This window comes from Acomys minous (genome assembly GCF_964271855.1).
Source record: "Acomys minous genome assembly, chromosome: 16".
Taxonomy (NCBI): Eukaryota; Metazoa; Chordata; class Mammalia; order Rodentia; family Muridae; genus Acomys; species Acomys minous.
Window position 1 is genome coordinate 24,257,262 of NC_140498.1, and position 23,354 is coordinate 24,280,615.

General features: G+C 45.2%; 1 protein-coding gene across 1 annotated transcript in view; it reads left to right on the top strand.

Annotated features, from left to right (window-relative positions):
• The window catches only part of ITK (IL2 inducible T cell kinase), a 69,128-nt gene that overhangs the window by 39,241 nt on the left and 6,533 nt on the right, over positions 1 to 23,354 (top strand). Inside the window, exons 8-16 of the mRNA XM_084763958.1 lie at positions 5,299 to 5,353; positions 10,347 to 10,429; positions 11,661 to 11,794; positions 12,172 to 12,246; positions 14,157 to 14,328; positions 15,740 to 15,956; positions 17,207 to 17,271; positions 17,357 to 17,475; positions 20,206 to 20,363. Coding sequence (XP_084620084.1) covers positions 5,299 to 5,353; positions 10,347 to 10,429; positions 11,661 to 11,794; positions 12,172 to 12,246; positions 14,157 to 14,328; positions 15,740 to 15,956; positions 17,207 to 17,271; positions 17,357 to 17,475; positions 20,206 to 20,363 — 1,078 coding nt within the window. The remainder of the gene's footprint in view (positions 1 to 5,298; positions 5,354 to 10,346; positions 10,430 to 11,660; positions 11,795 to 12,171; positions 12,247 to 14,156; positions 14,329 to 15,739; positions 15,957 to 17,206; positions 17,272 to 17,356; positions 17,476 to 20,205; positions 20,364 to 23,354) is intronic.

Genomic DNA, 23,354 nt, shown 5'->3' on the forward strand with positions numbered 1-23,354 from the left:
ATCAGTTGTAACTACAAGATGGAGATTACTGGTAGGCCCCACCTTATGATCAACATTTGTCTGATTATGGCTCTAAAATATTGCCCGTTTTCCAGGCTCCAGAACATGCACAATATACATTTATCATGAGGATACAGTAGCAAGTCCAAATTAAGTAATATTCTATAAAATAAGTACTCTTTACCCTTCACAAGCAACTAAGTATGGTGAAAGCCACAGAAGGCTGAGAAATTGGTCCCTGCTAAAGGAAACTAAGGAATATAGTGGCTAAACGCACCAGTAATCCTGGATCTGATCTCTAACCACAAAAATGTTTTGTTACCAACACAGTATTGGGGAAAGTAATGCAATTTTGATAAGGTCTGCAACTAGACAAAATAAATATAGACATTAAAATTCATTGAAGCAGACCACTGAGTATTTAGGAGTAAAAGCCTACTCTCAAGTAATACAGAAAAAAACACCAGGGCTGATGAGATGGCTCAGTGGGCACAGCGTTTGCTGTTCACTGATGACCTGAGTTTGATTCCAAAATGTGCATAAAGGTGAGTGGAGAAGAACAGCTCCACAAAGTTCTCCTCTGAGCTACACACACATACACCATGGCAAGTGTGTAACACACACACACACAATAGACACACAATAATAAATAAAATAATTAAATATGCCTATCCATGTACCTAAATTATCTAGAGAGAATAATAAATATATAAAATTTCAGCCACTGATTCATCTAGGTAAAAGCCAATGGGAGTTTTATACTGTTTTTTTTTATAACTGTTTTATGACTTTTTTTTTAGCTTGAAGACTTTTAAACTTTATTATTATTGTGTGTGAGAGAGTGTGCTTGCCTGTGCCGTAAAGGATGTGTGGAGGTGAGAGGACAGCTTTCTGGAGTTGGTTCTCTCCTTCCACCTCTGTGTTCACTGATTCAAACCGTGCTATCTCTGCAATTGCCTTCACTAGCTGAGCTCCCTCGCCTGCCTCGTAATGCAAAGCTGTGGCGCCCGGTCCCAGTGGGTACACATACTAAACACTCCCCTACCTAAGGCTCAGGGAACACTGTAGGAGATGGGGCAGGAAGATGATAAGAGCCAGAGTACCGGGGAGTTTGCTGTGAGACCGTGTCTACTAGTAAAGTCAGAAGCTACGCCCATGGAGTCGGACTGTGGGCACGGAGCGAGGATGACACCATTGAACATGGGAGACTGGGAGGAGGGAAGCCCACAGGCCTCAACCCTGCACAAAGAACTGCAGAGATACCACTGGTTGTCCAGTGCCACGCGGTGCTGAGAACATGCAAGCAGATGGCATTCTACAGACTGAGCAGGCTCTAGTTAGGATAGTGTGCAGTAGCAACTGGTGAAAAAGAGGCTTTGAATTTGAAAGAGATTAGGAAGGGGTAGATGGAGGGGTTTGGATGGAACAAAAGGAAGGGAGAAATGCTTTAGTTAGATTATAATCTCAAAAATTAAGAAAAGAGGAAGAAAAAGATAGCTAACTGTGAGCCTTGGACTAAGCTAGTAAGCAGCATTCCCCATGGATTCTGCTTCAAGCTCCTTCCTTGAGGTCCTGCCTTGGCTTCCCTTGATGACGTACTGTAGCCTGAAGATGAAACAAGCACCCCAAAAATATAAATAAATAAATATATAAATATAAAACAACAGAGAAAAAAGGTATACGGTAAGCAGAACTTCCACTAACGCATAGGATTCGATAACCAATTGTAATCGTTTCTGCGATCTGCATAGATGCCAGTAACCAAATGCTATCATTTTCTTAAAAGTCTCTCTCAACATTTGATCAAATGTGTATGAATAGTCCTCCCCTTGGCTGAAAGATGATTCATCCTTTCCAAGAACGTTTGTGTCGAGATGAAACACAGATGAGAGGTGCTTAGCTGAAATACCTGTTTTATAGTCAATGCCTTTGGAGGGAAAAAAAATGGTTGTTTATTTCAAATCACTACTTGGCTGAATAGCCAAGTTTTGACATTTAATCAAAATCCCTTATGTTCAGGAAGCAAATTCAAGGCCTCAACAAAATAAGAGGCAGTAGGGAATTGATGGAACCCTGGGGGCAAGTTAAAATGTATATCCCCGACCTAAAGGAATTTTAAGTCATTTTCATAATAAAAACCATATGGTCTGTGAACCAGTCTGTACCATGCACTGCCGTCTTGCATTTCCTGGGTTATGGAGTCCCAGCAAGAAAATTGTATAACATAAGGAAATTTCTAATATTTAATATATAGCTAGACATAGAAAAGCTATCCAGACTTTTTAATTCTTTAATTTAATTTTGACAACTTTCATGTGAGATTTGCATAGAAACTAAAAAATATACCACCTGGTAAGATATCATGGGTTGGTGACTTAACTGGATTCAGGTTGCCTTAAGTTTAGAAGTGGGACCTTGGACAAGTTGCAGTAGCCTACTCATTCCTGGTAGTGTGTTCCATGACCCACAGTGTATCCGGAAACTGCAGGTAGTTCTGAACTCAGTTTATACAATGCTTTTTCCTCTATATAAAGCCTTTGGGAGGGCTTACTTTAAGTTAGATACATTAAGAGATTAACACTAATATCTAGTGTTGAAATAGAAGTTAAAACAATATACTTTCATAAAATTGCCACCATAACTACTCTTGCATAAAGTAAGGGTCACTTTAGCACAGACACACCAATACAGTGGTAGTCTATATGGTGACCCATACAGCTACACAGTAACTAATAGATAAGTAGTGTATGTCAGCAGATATGCTGTCTCCAGGGTGACTTATAGCCTAGATAATCATGAAATTTCATCGTGATCATCGCGAGTTGACCGTGGACAACATAAATCACAAAACAGCAAAACTGCAGAGGAGAGGCTGCTGATCCCTCCCTCTGCTAAAGATAGGCTCATACAAGACAGAGGCAAGCAAAACACTACACTGCGGGGAATCCCGCTTCACTCCCTATGCACTGAACTCAAGTAGGCCTCACTCTACGACGGTGACACTATTGTCCACTGAGCCCAGACTCGTTTCACACTTTGGATGCACAGCTCTAGAACGCATACCCATTGCTTGGAGCTTGCATGGGATGAAGCACTCTTGCTGGCCCTCCGGGATCCTGTGGAGGTGTACACTCTGCCCTCGCATACTGTGTCTTAAAAGCTCAGTGGACTCCGACACCGGTACGCAGGCACGGGCTGGCGTGTCCTTGGGCTAGAGAGCAGGACGTCGGTCTTCGGGTGGCAACTTTTGTGGTGTCTACCAGCCCAGAGCAAATTATAAAATGGGTGATGTTGAGAAAAGCGAGAAGATTTTTGTTCAGGAGTGTGCCCAGTGCAACACTGGGAAAGGGAGGCGAGCTAAGACTGAACCAAATCTCCATAGTCTGTTGGGGTGGGAGATAGGTCAGGCCGCTGGATTTTCCTACACAGATGCCAGCAAGAACAAAGGCGTCATCTGGGGAGAGGATACCCTGATGGAGTATTTGGAGAATCCCAAAAAGTTCATCCCTGGAACAAAAATGATCTTCACTGGAATTAAGAAGAAGGGAGAGAGGGCAGACCTAATAGTGTGTCATGTGTAATATCACTGCCTTATTTATTACAAAACAAATATCTCGTGGCTTTTAATGTGTACAGTAATTTAATTCACACCCCCAAATACAGATCCCGAATAGCTAACAATATGTTTGTTGGGCAGTCCTGACTTGTAGTAAAGTGGGTATGATCTTTTTTTACAATAACAATTGAGTTGCATACGTACTCTCACTGTTCTCCCTTCCTCAAGATTGGACTTAATTAGTAATGCTCTACTTTCCACAAAGATGGGGAGCATCACCTCAAACCTATAAAATGGTTTTCTACCTAGATTTATATAACTGGGCATATGAATATGTTTAAACACTAGGGAAGCACTATCACTGTCTCGGAAACAAGAAGGTTCACCTGTGGTTCAGTCTGTGCTCACTGGCCTGTTACAGGCAGAGGCTAAACACCAGGAAGCAACTGTCTGTTCTTGACGATGCCGACTTACTTAGGATTCCCTGTGTCAAGGATGCTGTCTTTTACCACTGAAAGGCACTTACATGGTTTGTGTATGATATCAAAATAGAGTATTCAACACGTTTAAAGAGAAAGCTCAGTGGAATTCCCCTGGTTCTCTTCTTCTTGGATACTCTCAAGTAGCCAAAAAAAGTTGTGTAGCTACTGTTTCTTCCTCACCTAGATCCAATCTTGTGCTTATTAACTTCCAAGATAAACTGTCAACTGATGATCATTCTACTTTTGTTGTAGGTTTTCTGGCCCTGAAATAAGACCCTGTAGACTTCCTTTGCCAGAAAGTAACTTATTATAGCCACCTCCAGGCGTCTAAAGAACTGTTATCCAAGTGGTACAGAACTGTGACTGTTATGGGGCTGGTGCTTTAAGCTGCCGTTAATGGCTAGAATGAGAAGGGACGGGCGATTGAGGGGCTGAAGGAGGGATGCAGTCAACCCGCACATCCATGTGGGTCTGTTGGCCAAGACGCATGGCTCCTGATCATCCTACAAGAACACACCTGCATGGCCATTGAGCAGCCTGCATGGACATTTCCCATCTTCTTCTTATCCCTACCCCCACCACGCTTTCTCTTACCTAAATGATTAGGATAGTCAAGACATGTCTCAGCATTTTAACAACATTCGAAAACTTCATTCTTAAAAATTATTCCTATTTTTGCCATTTATTATTCACATGCACCAATTACAAAAGTCTTGCAAAAAGTCTGGAGGCCCAGTCTTAAGAAGAAAATATGGCAACTGTTTTCAAAGGATATTTGTTAAACTTGCAAATTAGTATTAACTAGTTTTGTTTTTGTTTTTTTTTTTTTTATGGCTGCCTAACACCCTCCTACTTACAGCCTCCCACTGACATTTGAAGTGGGGGAGATGAGTGTTTTCTACAACACTATCATGGAAAATTTCTAACTTGCACAAAAGTGAGAGCATAATACAAACAAGGCCCTGAAACTCGGCTTCAATGATTACGGATGTGATGCCAGCTCTTGCTTCATTTTTGTTTCATTCTCCAGACAAACACCTTACTACCTGGAAATGGCCGTGGCTTTCCTTTTGAGTTTGAAGACACTGGCAGAAACAGAGAGCAAAACACATGATTTTCAAGCATTATCTTTTATAAATAAGTGATGAAGTTTTCACTGTGACACATTTGGGGGTTCTTTTATGACATTGTTTTTTTTGTGACATATTTTTGGGGTCTTTTTTTTTCTTATGACACATTTTTTTTGTTTTTGGCCTTCAGGTGGTACAATAAAAGCATCAGCCGCGACAAAGCTGAAAGACTTCTTTTGGACACGGTGAGTATTCTCCTTCTGTCTGCTGACTAAAAGGAAATCGTACCGTACAGTCTCTAGCCAAGCTATGGGTGTGCTAATCCGGTAGATCCCTATGTTGGCTTAATGATGCCTTTCATGACTGAGGATGGATATTCTGAGGGCTAGAAAGCACAGGAATGGAAACCTGGGAAGATGCTGCGGTGACCTTGGCCTCAGGGCCCCTCTGCTTTTCCTTGTGTCTGGCACTCAGGGATGGATTCTTCCTAGAGGAGCTTTAGTTTACAGAAATCCCACAGATTTTTCACCTATGGCTTTTCTCTCTGAGTCATGAAGTCTGGCAGAGACACTGACCTCATCCTGGGATCTCAGAGTTGAGGGAAGGAAGGGCGAGAAGAAAGGAAGCATGGTATGATGGGCTGGGTGCCAGCATGGTATGATGGGCTGGGTGCCAGCATGGTATGATGGGCTGGGTGCCAGCATGGTATGATGGGCTGGGTGCCAGCATGGTATGATGGGCTGGGTGCCAAGATCAAAGGAGTTGAAAGTGGACCCAGAGTGGGAGGAGCTGAGCTGAGTGAGTCCTTCTTGAGATGCTCATTTCTCCTTGTGGTTCTCAGTAGACCTCATGTCTGAACTGATGCAGGTGTTTAAATGCAGATTTTCAGGGGCCTGTGGCATGGCTTAGTGGGTATAGGATCTTTCCATCAAGCATGACAGCCTGAGTTCAGTGCCCAGGGCCTGCATGGAGAGGGAGAGACCTGACTCCCACTGTTGTCCTCTGTCCTCTGTCTCCCCACCACACACACACAGAGAGAGAGAGAGAGAGAGAGAGAGAGAGAGAGAGAGAGAGAGAGAGAGAGAGACAGAGACAGAGACAGAGACAGAGACAGAGACAGAGAGACACAGAGACACAGAGACACAGAGACACAGAGAAATATAATAAATAAATAAATAAATAAATAAATAAATAAATAAATAAAACAAAAATACAGATTCTAAGATTTCATGGTAGATCTACAGAAACAGAACCTCCAAAAGGAATTCTCAGGAACCTACACTTTCTTGACCTGGTCTCAGGACGTAGGTGTAGCCAGCTCATCTCATTCCTCAGCCCAAGTTGCTGGAAAACAGTAGAGCTTGAGTAATAAGAAGTAATCCCTGCATTGTGCTGTTTTCGTTTTGTTCCGTCGCATCCTTAATAAAGTCAGTGGAAAGCTTCAAACAGCCCACATCAATGACAAATGAAAGCAGTTCTTGGTGTTGAGCAGTTCTTTTGAGACATTTACACATACTCTGCTTGCTCAGGCTGTTGAGACATTCATTCTTGCAGATAGCTTGAATTCATTTACCAAATACTCTCTTCATTCTTAGGTAAGTCTAAAGGCAGACTTCAGAGGGGCCCTACCCGCTGTAGCCTGCGTTCTGGACACTTAGAACGGGAGGTTTTCTTTCGGTTTTATATGCTCGCTGTCTGATTCACTAGGGTAGTGTCTCCAGTGTACTGACAGTCTTCTTGTCTAGCAAGCATAATTCCCCATTATTTACTAAAACTTCTAGGCTTATGTATATGTTGTGTGTATGTGTGTATGTGTGTACCTCTCTGTTGCACCTTGTCCCTACTATGGTCAGCACAAAGTTAGCAGTTGCTCAAAAACAGCTTGTTGCACAAGTGAGCTCAGCAAATGCTTACTATGTGTTTTTAAGTTAACATTTATTCTGGGAACCTGGCTGGTCATGAGTATCCTTAGAGAACCTTTAAAACCACAAACCCAGGCCTAGAAATATGACTCAATGGTTAAGAATGCGTATTGCTCTTGCAGAGGACCCAGGTTCGGTTCACAGCACCCATATGACAGGTGACAAGAAATCCAATCCCCTCTTCTGGCCTCTGCAGGCTCCGGTCTATAAATTCGTGCAAGAGCCTGCACATAAACATAAAAATTTAAAATAACAAACCACCCCCCCCCGGAAAAAAAAACCCTTCTGAGCTCCAGGCCTATCGAATCAGAACCTCTCCAGGGAGCACTTGGGTGATTATGTGACTTAAATTAGTTTAGGGACATAAGAAAGACTCTCCTGCCTGTTCAGTCAGTTCTTCAAGTGGCACCTCCTTTGCAATCCAGTGCTCCGCCTGGCCATGAGATGTGACTTTTTTCCTCGTTTGAATATGAAGATGCAATGTCACTTCTCCCGTGGTTCTGTCTGCACTCTGCCTTCCATCTTAGCTCTTCCCCTCAGCCTCAGCCCATCTAGAGAGAGGGCCAATCCCTGTGAGCAGATATTCCATAACTACCTTCAGGCATGCAGCCGCACCTAATACTTCGGGTGGCCCACACTTTAGGCAGGAACCTAACCTAAGTTTATTATACTTCTGTGATTCCACGATGTCATCAGAGATGCATTGTTGACTTAAAAAACGAGTCCCATCCAAGAATGTCGAGGGCATTCTTAGAGCGTACTTCAGCATGACAAGACCACAAAGCATTAGCCCATCTTTGGCAACAATGTACTTTTGTCTCGAGATTACCTTCTACAAAGTCACCTTCAAGTCCTATGGACTGAAAGACACACACACTGAAACACGTCTCAGATGAAGCACTGTAATTCATGCTCCCAACAGACGCCACGCCGCAGCACATGCTAATAATGGGAACTAATAACCCTAATAACCCTAATAACCCATGTCCTGGGGCTGTACTCCAGGACCTCTTCTGTGCATATTAATCAAGTCTCCCAATAGCCTTACAAAGGTCATTTTGCAGACGTGGAAGTTGACACATATACTTTTAATCAGGAAACATCTGGAATTAACAATACTACAAGCTGTCGCAGTTAGAATTCTCTTGAAATACCACCTGGTCCATCCCCTTTGTATTAAAGGCTGGTCAACTGGGGCCACATCCAGAAAGCGTGTCAGTGGCATGGCCTCACCACAGCAGCAAGGTGTCTTCAAATAGAGAGGCCGTACAAGGAAGGACACGAGTATTTTCTCCCATCCCACTAGGGTCATACACATACATCACTTCTTGTCATAATCTTTTCTGTTGTTATCTCTTTATTTTTCTAAGTGGAGCAATAAAAATCACACGGAGCTCTTCCCTATGTGGAGAGGAAGTGAAGCCCCACCTGGCAACATTAGACAAGCCAGTGCCCCTTGCTGCGACTCTCTTGAGGAGCCCTGTGGCTGTGGCTACCTCTCCGCCCCTTGCAGGAAGTATGTGGTAAGGCACATGCTTTCCTCAGAACTCTTAGCTGCTTCAGCACCAAATAAGAGTCCAGGTGGCTTTCACCAAATGCCACCCACATCAACTGCAATGGAGAAAGAGTGTTGGGGGTGGGGAGTGGAGCCTTCCATGCTCTGCAGACCTGACCCTGACCCTTCCCACTCCTTCACCTGGTGTTTGCAGAGTACTTACAGCTGAGGTCTGCTGTAATCACCACTTGTTTACAGAGAAACAGTGACTCTTTGAAACAGTACCGCCAACACAAACTACCAGATACTATCAATTAGATAAAAGAGATGTCTCCGCCCTCTCTTCAGACAGTTGGTGAGCTTCTGGTCTTTTTAGTCTGTGTTTCTTCCTTTAGAATAAATGACATAACAAGATGAATACTGCCTCAGCTTGAGGTCTGTTTCTTCCTGTTTCAAGTTTAACCCATCACATTCCAACTGGCCAATAGCCAGAGCTGCATTAGTTGGCAAATAGTGAAAACTAAAGACAAGCTAACTGACCTGCAACATGTAGAATCCGCCATGAACAGCCTGTTGTGGAAAACAATCCAAACATAAAGTCTCTACTCCCAGCAGCTAGAAGGTAGCTGGCAGCTGGTGATGAACGGAAAACAAGTGTGGTCTGTCCAGACAGTGGGATGTCATTCAGCCACAAGTAGGAGTAAAGTCCTTATACTTGTCACTACATAGGTGGTCTTTAGAAACATAAGTGAAAGGACCTACTCACAGAAAACCACATATGATCCCACTTTACAAAGTCTACAAAACAATGTCTACAATAGGCAAATCTATAATCAAAATACTTATTACAATGCATTGTTCTCTCTCTCTCTCTCTCTCTCTCTCTCTCTCTTTCTCTCTCTCTCTCTGTGTGTGTGTGTGTGTGTGTGCGCGCGCGCGCGCGGAACTCACCTTTGAGACTGAAGAATGGAGGGGCTTTTGTTATTCTACATTGTAGATATTTCCCCTGTGTATATATAAACTGTATAACTTCCATACAAGGCTCCTGTCCAGTTCTGACCTTCACTTGTGGCCCTCACGATCTCTAATTTAAGTATGTCATAATTAACAGGCTCTACAGATGTTTACATCTGGTAGGAGAAGAGCTAGGGATATGGTTCTTAAAAGAGTTCAGACTTTACAGATCCCATCAGGAACATACGAACAAGGATGCCCGTCTGCTTATACCGAGTTGTCCACACTTCCTTCTCCCCACCTCATCTCCTAGTAGCTTCCCACTCTTTCTCCTTCTGCCCTTCAGTGAAATCAGCTTTGTGGGCAGGGCCTGGGAAATAGAGCCCCATCCAGCAACTGAGGGAGCTTCCGGGATAAGTTCTGTGCACCTGGGGGTGGGGTGGCACATAGAAGAGGTTGGAGCATCATGGAGCAAGAAAAGCTCATGGGATTGCTCAGGTGCCAAAGTCCACCCCACTGCTCACTATCTGTAGACCCATGGGAAAGCAAACCACGTAACCCCTCTAGCACTCCCTTACTGTCCCTGTTGTGTAAGAGGATAATGGTGTCCAGACTCCAGCACTGAGGGCTGGGAATGTCTGTAGAGTTCAGCGCCTGGAGTAAGCGGGAAGACCTGCAGAGCCTGTCTGTCCATGCTGGACCTCACAGGAACACCTGCCGAATGTGCAATTGAAATGGTGGCTGTTGCTACTGAAAGTCTGCTCTGTGTCACTCACTGCTTCCTCCTTCCAAAAGCAAGAAGATGGAGCTGAGCGTAGGAGTCTGGCTTTAGGATCACTAACCTTTCGTGCTTTCTACCCAATCCAGGGTAAAGAAGGAGCGTTCATGGTGCGAGATTCCAGGACACCTGGGACATACACAGTCTCTGTTTTCACCAAGGCCATCATAAGGTATGGCACTCACCTGGCTCAGAGAAATAGGGACAGCGGATAGCTTAGCCCCACAACATCTGCCCATGAATCATATAAAGCCTCACTAGCAGTGGTGTGGTTTCCACCAGTGCTCCTGTAAAATTAAAGCAGAGTTCAAGGGCAGAACTGCGTGGATACCAGATCCTCTTCTTGGCTCTGGCCAGGCCTGATGGCAGAGATCTGGAGACATCAAATGCTTGCCCCTGTATTTGGTGAGCATATTAGTTTAACATACAGAGTGAAAGAAAGACCTTTCACCTAGGAGCAGAAATAGACAAATGCCAGTTCTTGATCTGCTAATAAAACTACCTACCATATTGAGAGCCCTGTGTGCCAGAGACTTGTGTGTGTGTGTGTGTGTGTGTGTGTGTGTGTGTGTGTGTGTGTATCTGGAGTCCAAATATAAGGGAAAGCATGCGGTACAATAATCTCCAGAGTCATCCATTTATTTGTGAATATCCTAACTTCTTCTTTACAGATAAATAAAATGTCAGTGTATATATGGGCCACATTTTTATCCATTCCTCTGTTAAGGGGCATCTATGCTTCCTTCATATCTTGGTTATGGTAAATAGTACAACCATAAATACACATGCTCAAAAATCCCTGTGCTATTCTGGCTCAGAGTCCTCCTAGTACACACCTAGGAGCGGTGTAGCTGGAGCCACGTGGTAGTTCTATCTTTAGTTTTTGGGAAAGCTCCATATTAATTTTCATAGCAACTATACTAGTTTGCATTCCCACCAGCAGGGGTCTCCCCAGAGCATGCGAACACACACACACACACACACACACACACACACACACACACACAGAGAGAGAGAGAGGGGGGGGGGAGGGGGGAGACCCTCCTGACCAGGACTTGTTGACAGACATTCAGTCTGGGGTGGGTGGAGGATCCACAGTGTGGTTTCCACTTGTACTCATAGCACACACAGTGCTGCTCCCACATTCTGTGCCTGTGGATGAAGCATTATCAACACCAACACATCTCACTCAACACCGTTGCCCCTCAGAGCGCCTCTTCACAGAGCACCAACACCAAAGCCAACATGCTGAGGCTGGTACACACACTGAAACACCAACACCATGTGCCTGTCCTCCTGGTGAGAGCTTCCAGACCAAGACAGTGAGAAGCTGATGCCAGTAGATGTCTCGATGCATCAGTACTGCTTCTTGGTAACGACTGTGTGTGTTCATCTGTTTCAAGTGAGAACAACCCCTGCATAAAACATTATCACATCAAAGAAACAAACGACAGCCCCAAGCGGTACTACGTGGCTGAGAAGTATGTGTTCGACTCCATCCCTCTCCTCATCAAGTATCACCAGTACAATGGAGGAGGTGAGTCCTAGGGAACCAAGCCAGAAGAGGATCCCCACAAGGAGACTTGGGAAGAAATGACAGAGTCCCCAACAGATTCTTCATGCCACACAAGCTGGCCATAAATAGTAACTCAAGATACAAATAAAAAACAAACAAATAAACAAAAAAGTTCCAAATGCCTAAGATTCCCCACACCTACCGCCAGAAGCATCTGCTCTGCGGGCCGTGATGTCACTCTCCCCAAATGGTTCAGAAGCTTCTCAAGGGCTGTGGTGGAGTGGTGGAACTTTTGGGTGGGAAAGTGCTATTCCACTTATCATTCGTTTCCTGATTTATGCTAGACAGTCGCTATGGCAAAGCCCTAACCACAGCCTTTGGCTTTTCTATCAACCTAGGTTTGGTCACACGACTCAGGTATCCAGTTTGTTCCTGGAGGCAGAAAGCCCCTGTTACAGCAGGCCTAAGATATGGTAAGCAGCAGATGTTGGGCATTTAAGCTAAAACTCACGTTGTCTAGAGCAAATACTGTTCTCCAAGCTGCCAGGTGATTTGGAGAAGTGGTAGGATAATGATCACATGCAGTTTTGTAGGAAATGTCTGTGTCCAAACACACTTAATAAGACCAAATCGATGACCTTTGGCTTTAAAGAAAGGTTCATTCATGAGGCATTTATTAAGCACTTACTTTATACAGAGCACTATACTAAATGCTATTAGAAAATATCAGAAAAACAAACCCTTAGCACTGTTCCATCTACCTTTTGGAAGTCTGTTATAATCTAACTTGTTGGGCTTGAGTCTTCTGCAAAAGCTATGAGTTGTCAGCATCCAGAAAGGTTTACATAGTATAAAGTTAAGTTTTTGAGATCTGGGACTTAAACTCAGTAGCAGAACAGTAGTCTAGGATGAAGCAGGCCCTGAGTTCAATCCCCAGCACCAGAAAAAATAATGTTTGCTTAGTGCTTTTAAATAGGGCCTATACCTCCAGGACCATGGGAGCTAGTATGGTATCTGCCCTCCAAATTAGCTTCCCTCCTTGACCTAGAGCCTAAAAGCAACTCAATCTCAGTTCGAATCCCACAGTCCAAAATGTGCTGTTTGAAGAGAAGACAACATATCTAATCTTCATTTTGTATCCATTAGTGGTTCTCAAATTGCTGTGCGCATCAAAATCTTTCCAAACACTTATCAAAAACTGCTGGTCCCGGGATACTCCCTGCTGCTTACCAAAGCACTCCCAAGAGTATGGCCTTGGAATCCACATTATAAACAAGCAGCCTGGTAGATATGACCCAGGTGGGCAGGGACCTACTTGGAGAAACAATGCCACAGACTGACTCTTCATATCCAGCCAGCAGCATGTGTGGCGCCCAGTGGACACTCTAATGCTCTACACCTCACACTGATAGGCATGTGGCTGTTTGAAAGCCATGCATCCAGAAAGCACAACGTATCATTATGAAAGTACCACTATTGTCATAATTGTTGAATCCTAAAGTGTCCTGCTGGATAGGATCAGCTTGCTTATTTTATCAGTAGGAAAATTGAGGCTTAGGTCCTTTTGTCTATTAAACACTTATCAAGAACCTGCCCCAGGGCTGGAGAAACGGCTGGGAAGTTAACAGTGCTTATTGCACTTCTAGAGCAGCCAAGTTCATTTCCCACCCACATCTGGTGGCTCACAAGCACTTGTAACTCCACTCCAGGAGAGTCAGTACTGTCTTCTCGCCTCTGCCAGTACCTGTATTTATGTGCCTAGCACTCACACAGACGCACATACCCATAAGTGAAAATAAAAATAAATCCTTTTAAAAATCTGCCAGAAATAGCTCACTTGTGCCTCTGTGCAAGTCCACTATGAACCCACATCTTCTGTGAGCACAGAGGGGCTACCAATGAGTCGATGAACTAGTGAGAAATGCAAATAAAATGTCTTCTGCAAAAATGGCAGTAAAATTATAGGCATGATATTCGTAAGGTAAAGCAGTAGGATTACAAGTCTGAGACCAGTCTGGGCTAGATGGTAAGTTCCTGGCCAGCCTGAGCTACATAGTAAAATTCTCAAAAGAAAAAAAATCACATTAAAAAGTTTACATATATATATATATATATATATATATATATATATATAAAGTTGGGACCTTTCATCTGCATTCTCCGTCCTACTTAACACCATCTTCCTTTCCTGCCTTTGCTCCCTCCTCCCACATTATGACAGTCTCAAAAACATATCCTATGTTACAGCTATCACCTGTGACAGTCTAAGCCGTGTTTGAGTTGTAGTAACCAGGGACTAGATAAGACTATGTATGTTTCTGTGTCACACCTTATATAATTGCCCACTCTAAAAGCCCTCCCTCTTTCCCTTTCTCTGTCCCAGGGAAGTGGGTGATCCACCCCTCAGAGCTAACTTTCGTGCAGGAGATTGGCAGTGGGCAATTTGGGCTGGTGCATCTTGGCTACTGGCTCAACAAGGACAAGGTGGCCATCAAGACCATTCAGGAAGGGGCGATGTCGGAAGAGGACTTCATCGAGGAGGCAGAAGTCATGATGTGAGTTGGAGCAGGGGCGTGTGTGCAGGCATCCTGGGGAGGAGACTCTGGGCTCTGTTTGTTAATTTTCTCTGCGATGTGTTGTCATGTCCCCGAAGTAGAATCCTACTACTCAGAGGGATAAATAGAACCTTGTTTGGGCTGAGGAGATGGAGATGACTCAGTTGGTAAAGTTCTTGCTGCACAGCCACCACGACTCAAGTTCAATCTGCAGAAACCATGTTATTAAAAAGAAAAAAATGTTGGGCATAATGACATGTGCTTGGAATCCCAGTCTGGGGAGGGTGGGGGGCAGATCCTGGGCTTGCTGGCCAGCCTAGCCTACTTGGCTAGTTTCAAGCCAGAGAGATCCCATCTCAAAAAAAGAAAGAAAGAAAGAAAAGAAGGAAGGAAGGAAAGAAAGAAGGAAGGAAGGAAGGGTGTGGGACTGGAGAAAGACTGGTTAAGAGCATGGTTGTAGCTCACAACCATGTATAACTACAGTTCCAGGAGATTGATATAGGCACACACATACATGCTGCCATAAAAAGTCCATGTGATCAAAGCTCATATGAACTCACAGAGGTGGGGCAGCATGCCCAGGGCCTATACAGGTCTGCACCAGGTCATATATTATGGCTTCCATTTAAGTGTTTTTATGGGATTCCTGGGTATGTGGACAAGTGGTTCTTTGCTGTTTCCTTCCTGTTTGGGCCTTGTCCAACTCTGATGTGTTAGTTTTTGTTTATCTCATTATATTTTATTATTATCTCTTAAAAGCCTGTTAGTTTTCCAATGAGAGACAGAAAGAGAAAGAGGGGGACATAATCAGGATATAGTATGTGAGAAAAAAAAATCTATTTTCAGTTGGATGCAGTGGTCCATGTCTGTAATCCTAGCCCTCAGAGAGACAGAGGAAGGTGAATCTCTGTGAGTTCGAGGTCAGCCTGGTCTATACAGAGAAACCCTGTCTTAAGATTTTTTTTCCATTTTCAAAAAAAGAGAAAAAAATTAAACAGAAGGAAAGGTGGACGAGAGAGAGAGAGAGAGAGAGAGAGAGAGAGAGAGAGAGGAGAGAAAGAGGAGGAGGGGGAGGGAGAGAAGGAAGGAGGGAGGGAAGGAAGGAGGGAGGGAGGGAGGGAGCCCAGTGTGATCTAGAGGACCTGCTGTATATAGTCTGGCTCTCTGATCTCTCCTACTATCTCTGCTCTGGCCCACACTGGCCTCCGTCCACCTTCATTCATACAGCTGACTCCTTGCTCTCCTCAGACCTTGGCTCTCACGATCCTCCTTGGTTTGGGCTAGAGGTTTGGTTCTGTTCTCAGAACCATGAATCGGGTGAAGTGACTGTCATCTACCTCGGTGCCATAATATGCTCCGCACTGGTGGAAACTGAATTTAGGCCATCTTATCTCTTGCCTCTTTCTTCCAGGAAACTCTCTCACCCAAAACTGGTACAGCTGTATGGGGTGTGCCTGGAACAAGCCCCCATCTGCCTGGTGTTTGAGTTCATGGAGCACGGCTGCCTGTCAGATTACCTGCGAAATCAGCGGGGGCTCTTTGCGGCAGACACCCTGCTGGGCATGTGCCTGGATGTGTGTGAGGGCATGGCCTACCTGGAAAAGGCGTGTGTCATCCACAGAGACCTGGTATGAGCTAGGGCCTGGGGCCAACACCTGCAAGGACAGGACAGAGGACCACATAGTCCCCTGAAGTGTGGCACTGCCTAGACTGAGAGAGCATCACTAAGCAACACGGCCCATACGGCCTTCTGTCCTTTCAGCTTCTTCCTATTCCATCCACTTCAGGAAGTCCCTAGGCAGGAAGTGCTCAGAGGAGAACTAAACCCCAGCCTCTCCCTGTCATATGCTCTCTGTGCTCAGTTCACATTCTTCCAAAGCAGAACATACAAACACTCCTTATTAGCTTCGCTGTGCCTCAGTTTCCCCCTGGAAAAATGAAGGAAATGGGTAGGGACAGTTTAACTTTGTAAGACATACTGTTTGCATGCCTTAGCTGTATGAAGTAATGGGTTTCCTTATGACTTTTGTCCCTGATCTCACTGACTCTCTTCCTCATCCTGAACAGCCCCCTCCCTACCTGAATGTTTTATCTATTTTAAATCTAGATCCCACGAGTGAGGGAAAACACACCTGCTGTTCATCCTTAAGGGGAGCTATTTCACTCAACCAGATGATCCCCAGTTCCATCCCACTCTCCAGCAAATGACATCATTTCATTCCATTCCTCCTTATGGCTGACTATAACCGCACTGTGTCTATACGCACCACCTTTTCTTCACCCCTTCTCTCATTGATGTGCACTTGGGCTGAAGCACAGTTCTGCTAAAATTGCACTATGTTAACCTGAGAGTCAGCCTGGGAAACCTCCGACAGTGAGGGATCATGAATATTCATGTGAGTTCCCATGTGAACAAGGAGGTACTTTTAAGTGTGAGACCCCATGGGTTGTCTTCTTGTCTCCCAGAGCTCTTCCAAGACTGCATTCTGGAATACAGAGAGGGGCCAGGGACTCTCCATAGTAAGAGAAAGGAAAGGATTAGCTTCTAAGTACATTCATACTAATCACTTGGGAGACTCTGCAGGCAGCCCCAGTGTCTGCGTTGCCTGCGTTCCAGTGAATTGCTGGCTGCACAATGCTGTATTTCTCTAATGATTAGGATCACGAATACAGATAAACCCCTCAGCCTGATAAAGGGGCTTGCACATTCAGCTAGCTAGCTCAGCAGGCTGCTGGTGATGCGGAAGGTCTGTAAGGCTCTGCCATGCCTCAGTGCAGCGGCACAGAAAAAAACAAAGATTAAGGATGGGAGACGCTTCCTCTACTGGGTGTACCCCCACAGCTTCATCTTTCTTTTGCCCATCTGTCTCTACTCTAGGCCGCCAGAAACTGTTTGGTGGGAGAAAACCAGGTCATCAAGGTGTCCGACTTTGGGATGACGAGGTAACACAGGGATGTGGTGTCAGCTGACCATCAAGAATGAGGCTCAGCTCTGGAGTGCTCTGACCTCTTCCTCGCTTCTTCCCAGGTTTGTCCTTGATGATCAGTATACCAGCTCCACGGGCACCAAATTCCCAGTGAAGTGGGCATCCCCAGAAGTGTTCTCTTTCAGTCGCTATAGCAGCAAGTCCGATGTGTGGTCATTTGGTAAGTGTCACCCTGACCCCACTTCTGTGTGACCTGAAACAGCTATTTCTTTCTCAAATGCAAACAATTCTACTTCGTTCCGACCCATGTATGGAGCAAGAAGACACTGAGGGTCTGTGTGAGATCAGCGTCCACCATCGCATCCCATAGTTAATCCTCAGGAAGCAATGGTTTACTGAGTGTTTACAGACCCTCCTCTGTACCAGGGTCTGAAGGAACAGGAGGGCAGAGGGCAGAGGAGACTTCTGTCCTCTTAAAGCTTAACGCTTGGGAAGAGGAGACAGGTGACTATCACCCAAGCTAGCAGGTAGATCCCACCAAGTTTGGGTCAGCTAGTGCTGTGAGTCAAACAAAACGGCAATGGTGCAGAGAGTATTTAGGGTGGAGGAAGGGTTTTAACCAGAATGGTCTGAAAAGGCCTTCCTAGGAGATAACTCTTGAACAAATGTCTCCATTCACAAAATCATGGAGCTGTGTCCCTAAGAGGGACCAACAAGTGCAAAAAGTCAGCTGTGTCCAGGGAAACAAGAGTTACTGATTTAGAGGGAGAACAAAGGCAGTTGGGCCTGACTGACTGACTGAATGAATGAATGAATGAATGAGCGAACGAACGAATGACGTCAGCATGTGGGAAAGGCTAAGTGATTTGCTGGGTCTGACATCAAACTAACTCATAATTTCTGCACACTAACAATGTGCATGAAAGTGTACAAAACAACCTCTTCGATATGAGGGCTGTAAAGATGGCACTTTGGAGAGAAACTGTTCTAGGTTGATCTTGCCATTGCATATGAAAGGCTTGCTAGGGCACAACCCGAGCAGCACAAGCAAAGGAGATGCAGGTGAATCAAAAATCCCAGGGTGAGACTAGTGATGCTGCCCTCTTTACTTCAGAATGCCCATGTCCAAGAGCCCAGGGCTTTCCTGATCTATTCCTTAATTCACCCTCCCGCTGTCTTCAGGCTGGGCTGTTACTCTGTTAACAGGGTGGACATTACAGAATGAACTTGGAGGAAATTATTCTGGCAACATCCTGGCACAACCGTCACAAATATAGAAGACTAGGGCCAATGCAGGGCCATCTCTTCATGAGTGCTAGAGCTACTGACACTGCGAAGTCAGGGCCTCACGGTGATGCTTAGTGCGCTAGGCACACCCATACCTTCACCTGCAGACTCAGAATGGAGTGTGTGAAGCCATAGCATGTCAGCCTGAGGATATTCTACTGCTTTCCAGAAGATTACTCTAAAATACATCCCTTCCTGAGATGTGTGATTTAAAGAAAGTCCGGGAAGGAGGTTGACAGACAGACAGGTGAAGAACAGAAACAGGTAGCCGCAGCTGGACATCGTGGCGCACACCTTTAACCACAACACTCGGCAGGCAGAAGCGGGCAGATCTCTGAGTTCGAGGCCAGCCTGGTCTACCTAGAGAGTTCCAGGACAGCCAGCGTTACATAGAGAAACCCTGTCATGTGTAGGAGGGTGAGGGTAAGAAGGAAGGGGAAAAAGGGAGGAAGGAAGGAAAGGAGGAAGGAAGGAAGGAAGGAAGGAAGGAAGGAAAAAAGGAAGGAAAAAAGAAAGGAAGGAAGCCACAGCAAGCTGAAGGCTGAGAACCTCCTGCCTGCCTCAGCCCCATGGGTTTTTGTCGTAAGTGCAGCCTGTGTTATTTACCACACCCGCCACCGCCACTGCTCCCCGCCCCCTCCAGCTTCTTGGGCTGGTCTGTAGCCTCGATGGATCCTGCCTCACCCATGCTTCAGAAGGTTCACATTAAAGCAGTCACCCCCAAACTGTGTTTCAGCAGCTACAACTCACTCTCAAAAGACTCCTCACTAGAAAGCCTTGTACCTTGAGACACTGAACCGGCTTTCTCATAGACAGATTCTGAGTTTCCAGGTCCTCGGGCACTTCAGAGTAGCCTAGAGGATAGAGACCCAGGAGGAGGGTTTTAGGATGAGTTCCAGAAGTGTGCCATTTGAACAAGTTTAGGAGCTGGTTGGTTCTTCACTATTTGGGTATTTGGGGATAGGACTTTGAGGAACTCCACTGTCCAGTCTTCTAGACTAAACCCTTTGCAAAGCTCTGGTTAGGACACCAGCAACCTCCCCGAGAGCCTGCAATCTATCAGTACATGATAAAGACAAGCTGGGGCAGCTTCTCTGCGAGTGGCAGACAGGGAAACATACTGTGGGAAGATGCATTCTCCATAGTACAAACTAAGTTTCCATATCTGAAATGCCCGGCACCAAAAATGGCTTAGATTTGCATTGGGGGATATTTGCATCTACACACACACACACACACACACACACACACACACACACACACACACACACGTCTGTGTGTACGTATTTATTTATAGCTATGGAGGAGAGAGAGAGCATGCACACTTAAAAATGAAACCCAAGTCTAGACATATATTCACGTGCTTCATAGAGGATCTGGTGGCCTCTTCTAGACTCCTTGAGCACATGCACACATATGGTATCCACTCATACACACACACACACACACACACACACACACACACACACACACACACATAAATAAATAAATAAATAAATAAATAAATAAATAAATAAATCTCTTAAGGGAAGGCCTGCTAAGCCTCGGATGGGCCAGGGCCAGATACTGCACTTCTCCAGGACTCTGTCGTTGGTAGGTTGTGAGTCTCTTTAGTGCTTGTATACTTTGCCCTTAGCTGTTGCTCTGCTCACTGTTTCTCTAGGTGTGCTGATGTGGGAAGTCTTCAGTGAAGGCAAAATCCCGTATGAAAACCGAAGTAACTCGGAGGTCGTGGAGGACATCAGCACTGGCTTTCGGTTATACAAACCCCGCCTGGCCTCCTCTCACGTCTACCAGATCATGAATCATTGCTGGAAGGAGGTCAGTACACCAGGAGGCCCCCCTGGATCATAACACACATTTCCAGGGCCTCCTTCACAAGGAGAGGGACATGTCCAAGGACCACGGGGACCAAGGATCAGCCTAATAGGCAGGCAGGATTTTGTACATGTATATGTGTATAATTAGGTTTTCATTATACATATGTATGGAGGATAGTATATTTCAGTGATCAATGTGTACTGAGTGTGTGGTGGTCAGTGTGTACTGAGTGTGTGGTGGTCATCAGTGTGTACTGAGTGTGTGGTGGTCATCAGTGTGTACTGAGTGTGTGGTGGTCATCAGTGTGTACTGAGTGTGTGGTGGTCATCGGTGTGTACTGAGTGTGTGGTGGTCATCGGTGTGTACTGAGTGTGTGGTGGTCATCGGTGTGTACTGAGTGTATGGTGGTCATCGGTGTGTACTGAGTGTGTGGTGGTCATCGGTGTGTACTGAGTGTGTGGTGGTCATCGGTGTGTACTGAGTGTGTGGTGGTCATCGGTGTGTACTGAGTGTGTGGTGGTCATCGGTGTGTACTGAGTGTGTGGTGGTCATCGGTGTGTACTGAGTGTGTGGTGGTCATCGGTGTGTACTGAGTGTGTGGTGGTCATCGGTGTGTACTGAGTGTGTGGTGGTCATCGGTGTGTACTGAGTGTGTGGTGGTCATCGGTGTGTACTGAGTGTGTGGTGGTCATCGGTGTGTACTGAGTGTGTGGTGGTCATCGGTGTGTACTGAGTGTGTGGTGGTCATCAGTGTGTACTGAGTGTGTGGTGGTCATCAGTGTGTACTGAGTGTGTGGTGGTCATCGGTGTGTACTGAGTGTGTGGTGGTCATCGGTGTGTACTGAGTGTGTGGTGGTCATCGGTGTGTACTGAGTGTGTGGTGGTCATCGGTGTGTACTGAGTGTGTGGTGGTCATCGGTGTGTACTGAGTGTATGGTGGTCATCGGTGTGTACTGAGTGTATGGTGGTCATCGGTGTGTACTGAGTGTGTGGTGGTCATCAGTGTGTACTGAGTGTGTGGTGGTCAGTGTGTACTGAGTGTGTGGTGGTCATCAGTGTGTACTGAGTATGTGGTGGTCATCAGTGTGTACTGAGTGTGTGGTGGTCATCAGTGTGTACTGAGTGTGTGGTGGTCATCAGTGTGTACTGAGTGTGTGGTGGTCATCAGTGTGTACTGAGTGTGTGGTGGTCATCAATGTGTACTGAGTGTGAGGTGATCAGTGTGTACTGAGTGTGTGGTGGTCAGTGTGTACCGAGTGTGTGGTGGTCATCAATGTGTACTGAGTGTGAGGTGATCAGTGTGTACTGAGTGTGTGGTGGTCAGTGTGTACCGAGTGTGTAGTGGTCAGTGTGTGCTGAGTGTGTGGTGGTCATCAGTGTGTACTGAGTGTGTGGTGGTCATCAGTGTGTACTGAGTGTGTGGTGGTCATCAGTGTGTACTGAGTGTGTGGTGGTCATCAGTGTGTACTGAGTGTGTGGTGGTCAGTGTGTGCTGAGTGTGAGGTAATCAGTGTGTACTGAGTGTGTGGTGGTCAGTGTGTACTGAGTGTGTAGTGGTCAGTGTGTGCTGAGTGTGTGGTGGTCAGTGTGTGCTGAGTGTGAGGTGATCAGTGTGTACTGAGTGTGTGGTGGGTGTACATTAAATGTGTTGGGTGATCAGTGTGTCCTGAGTATGTGATCAGTGTGCACTGAGTGTGTGATCAATGTATATTGAATGTGTGGGTGATCGAGTCAAAGTCATTTCTTCTCATCATTACGTCACTTGTGGAGCCTTTAAGCTCCTCCCTTCTAGCCACTCATAAATTACAGCTAGTGGTCTGCACTCTCCCTCCGGGCATCCGACACAAGAACTTTCTCCTGTATGGGACAGTGTTCTCATGCTTGTTACCCAGCCTTCTCCCTGCCTCTGTCCTCACAGCTTCCCAGCCTCTGGTAATCACTGTTCCCCTTTCACCCTGACTTTTTTTAGTTTCCACATATGATAGAGGATATTAGGGTCTTCCTGTGTCTGATCTTTCACTCAGTGTCACATCCTCCAGTTTCAACCATGTTGCAACACATTACATGATTTCATTCTTGCATAAAATTTCACTTTACATTACATATATGTAATGATTTTCTTATCTGTTCATTGTGTTGACTAAAGTTCTATTGATGGATGCCTAAGTTGATACTATATGTTAGCTGTTGTGAAATGTGCCGCTAAAAACATTGGCAAGCGTGTATTTCTTTACTATACTGACATCATTTTCTCTGAACATGTACCCGTAAGGGGGGTAGTCTTTTTTTAAAGACCCTCAGATTATTGAAGAACAGCAAGACAGCATATCAAAAAGTCCAGGAGAGACAGGTGTGGTCAATCTTAACAGTCGTTTACCATTAACCTTGGACAGTCCTCCAAACCTCCTTTCTCTCATTTATAAGACAATTAAATAACACTTAAATCTGTAAATTTCCCAGAGAATTTATAATCAGAAACAAGGAAGAAAAGGCATAAGTAGGAACACAAAACAGATTTTGCTCACTGGGAGAAATCTTGAATGTTGAAAGAACAGTACCTGATATTCATTTGGCAACTGCTTTTTTCTCTGTTAGCTCAGATTTGGAAGTTTCAAGATAGTTCTGGCTGTTCTGGAAATTGCTCTGTAGACAAAGCTGGCCTTGAACTCAGAGACCCTCTGCCTACGCCTCCTAAGTGCTGGGATTAAAGGCATACTCAACCACCTTAAGGTCTCTTCTAGCTGTTTTTTGTTTTGTTTTTTATGAAGCAGAATTCATTAAAAGACACTTTTTAAAAAAGATGTATTTATTTATTATGTATACAGTGCGCTGCCTGCATGTACACCCACAGGCCAGAAGAGGGCACCAGATCTCATTATAGATGGTTGTGAGGCACTGTGTGGTTGCTGGGAATTGAACTCAGAACCTTTCAAAGATTAGGTGGTGCTCTTAACCTCTGGGCCATCTCTCCAGCCCTAACAGACACTTTTA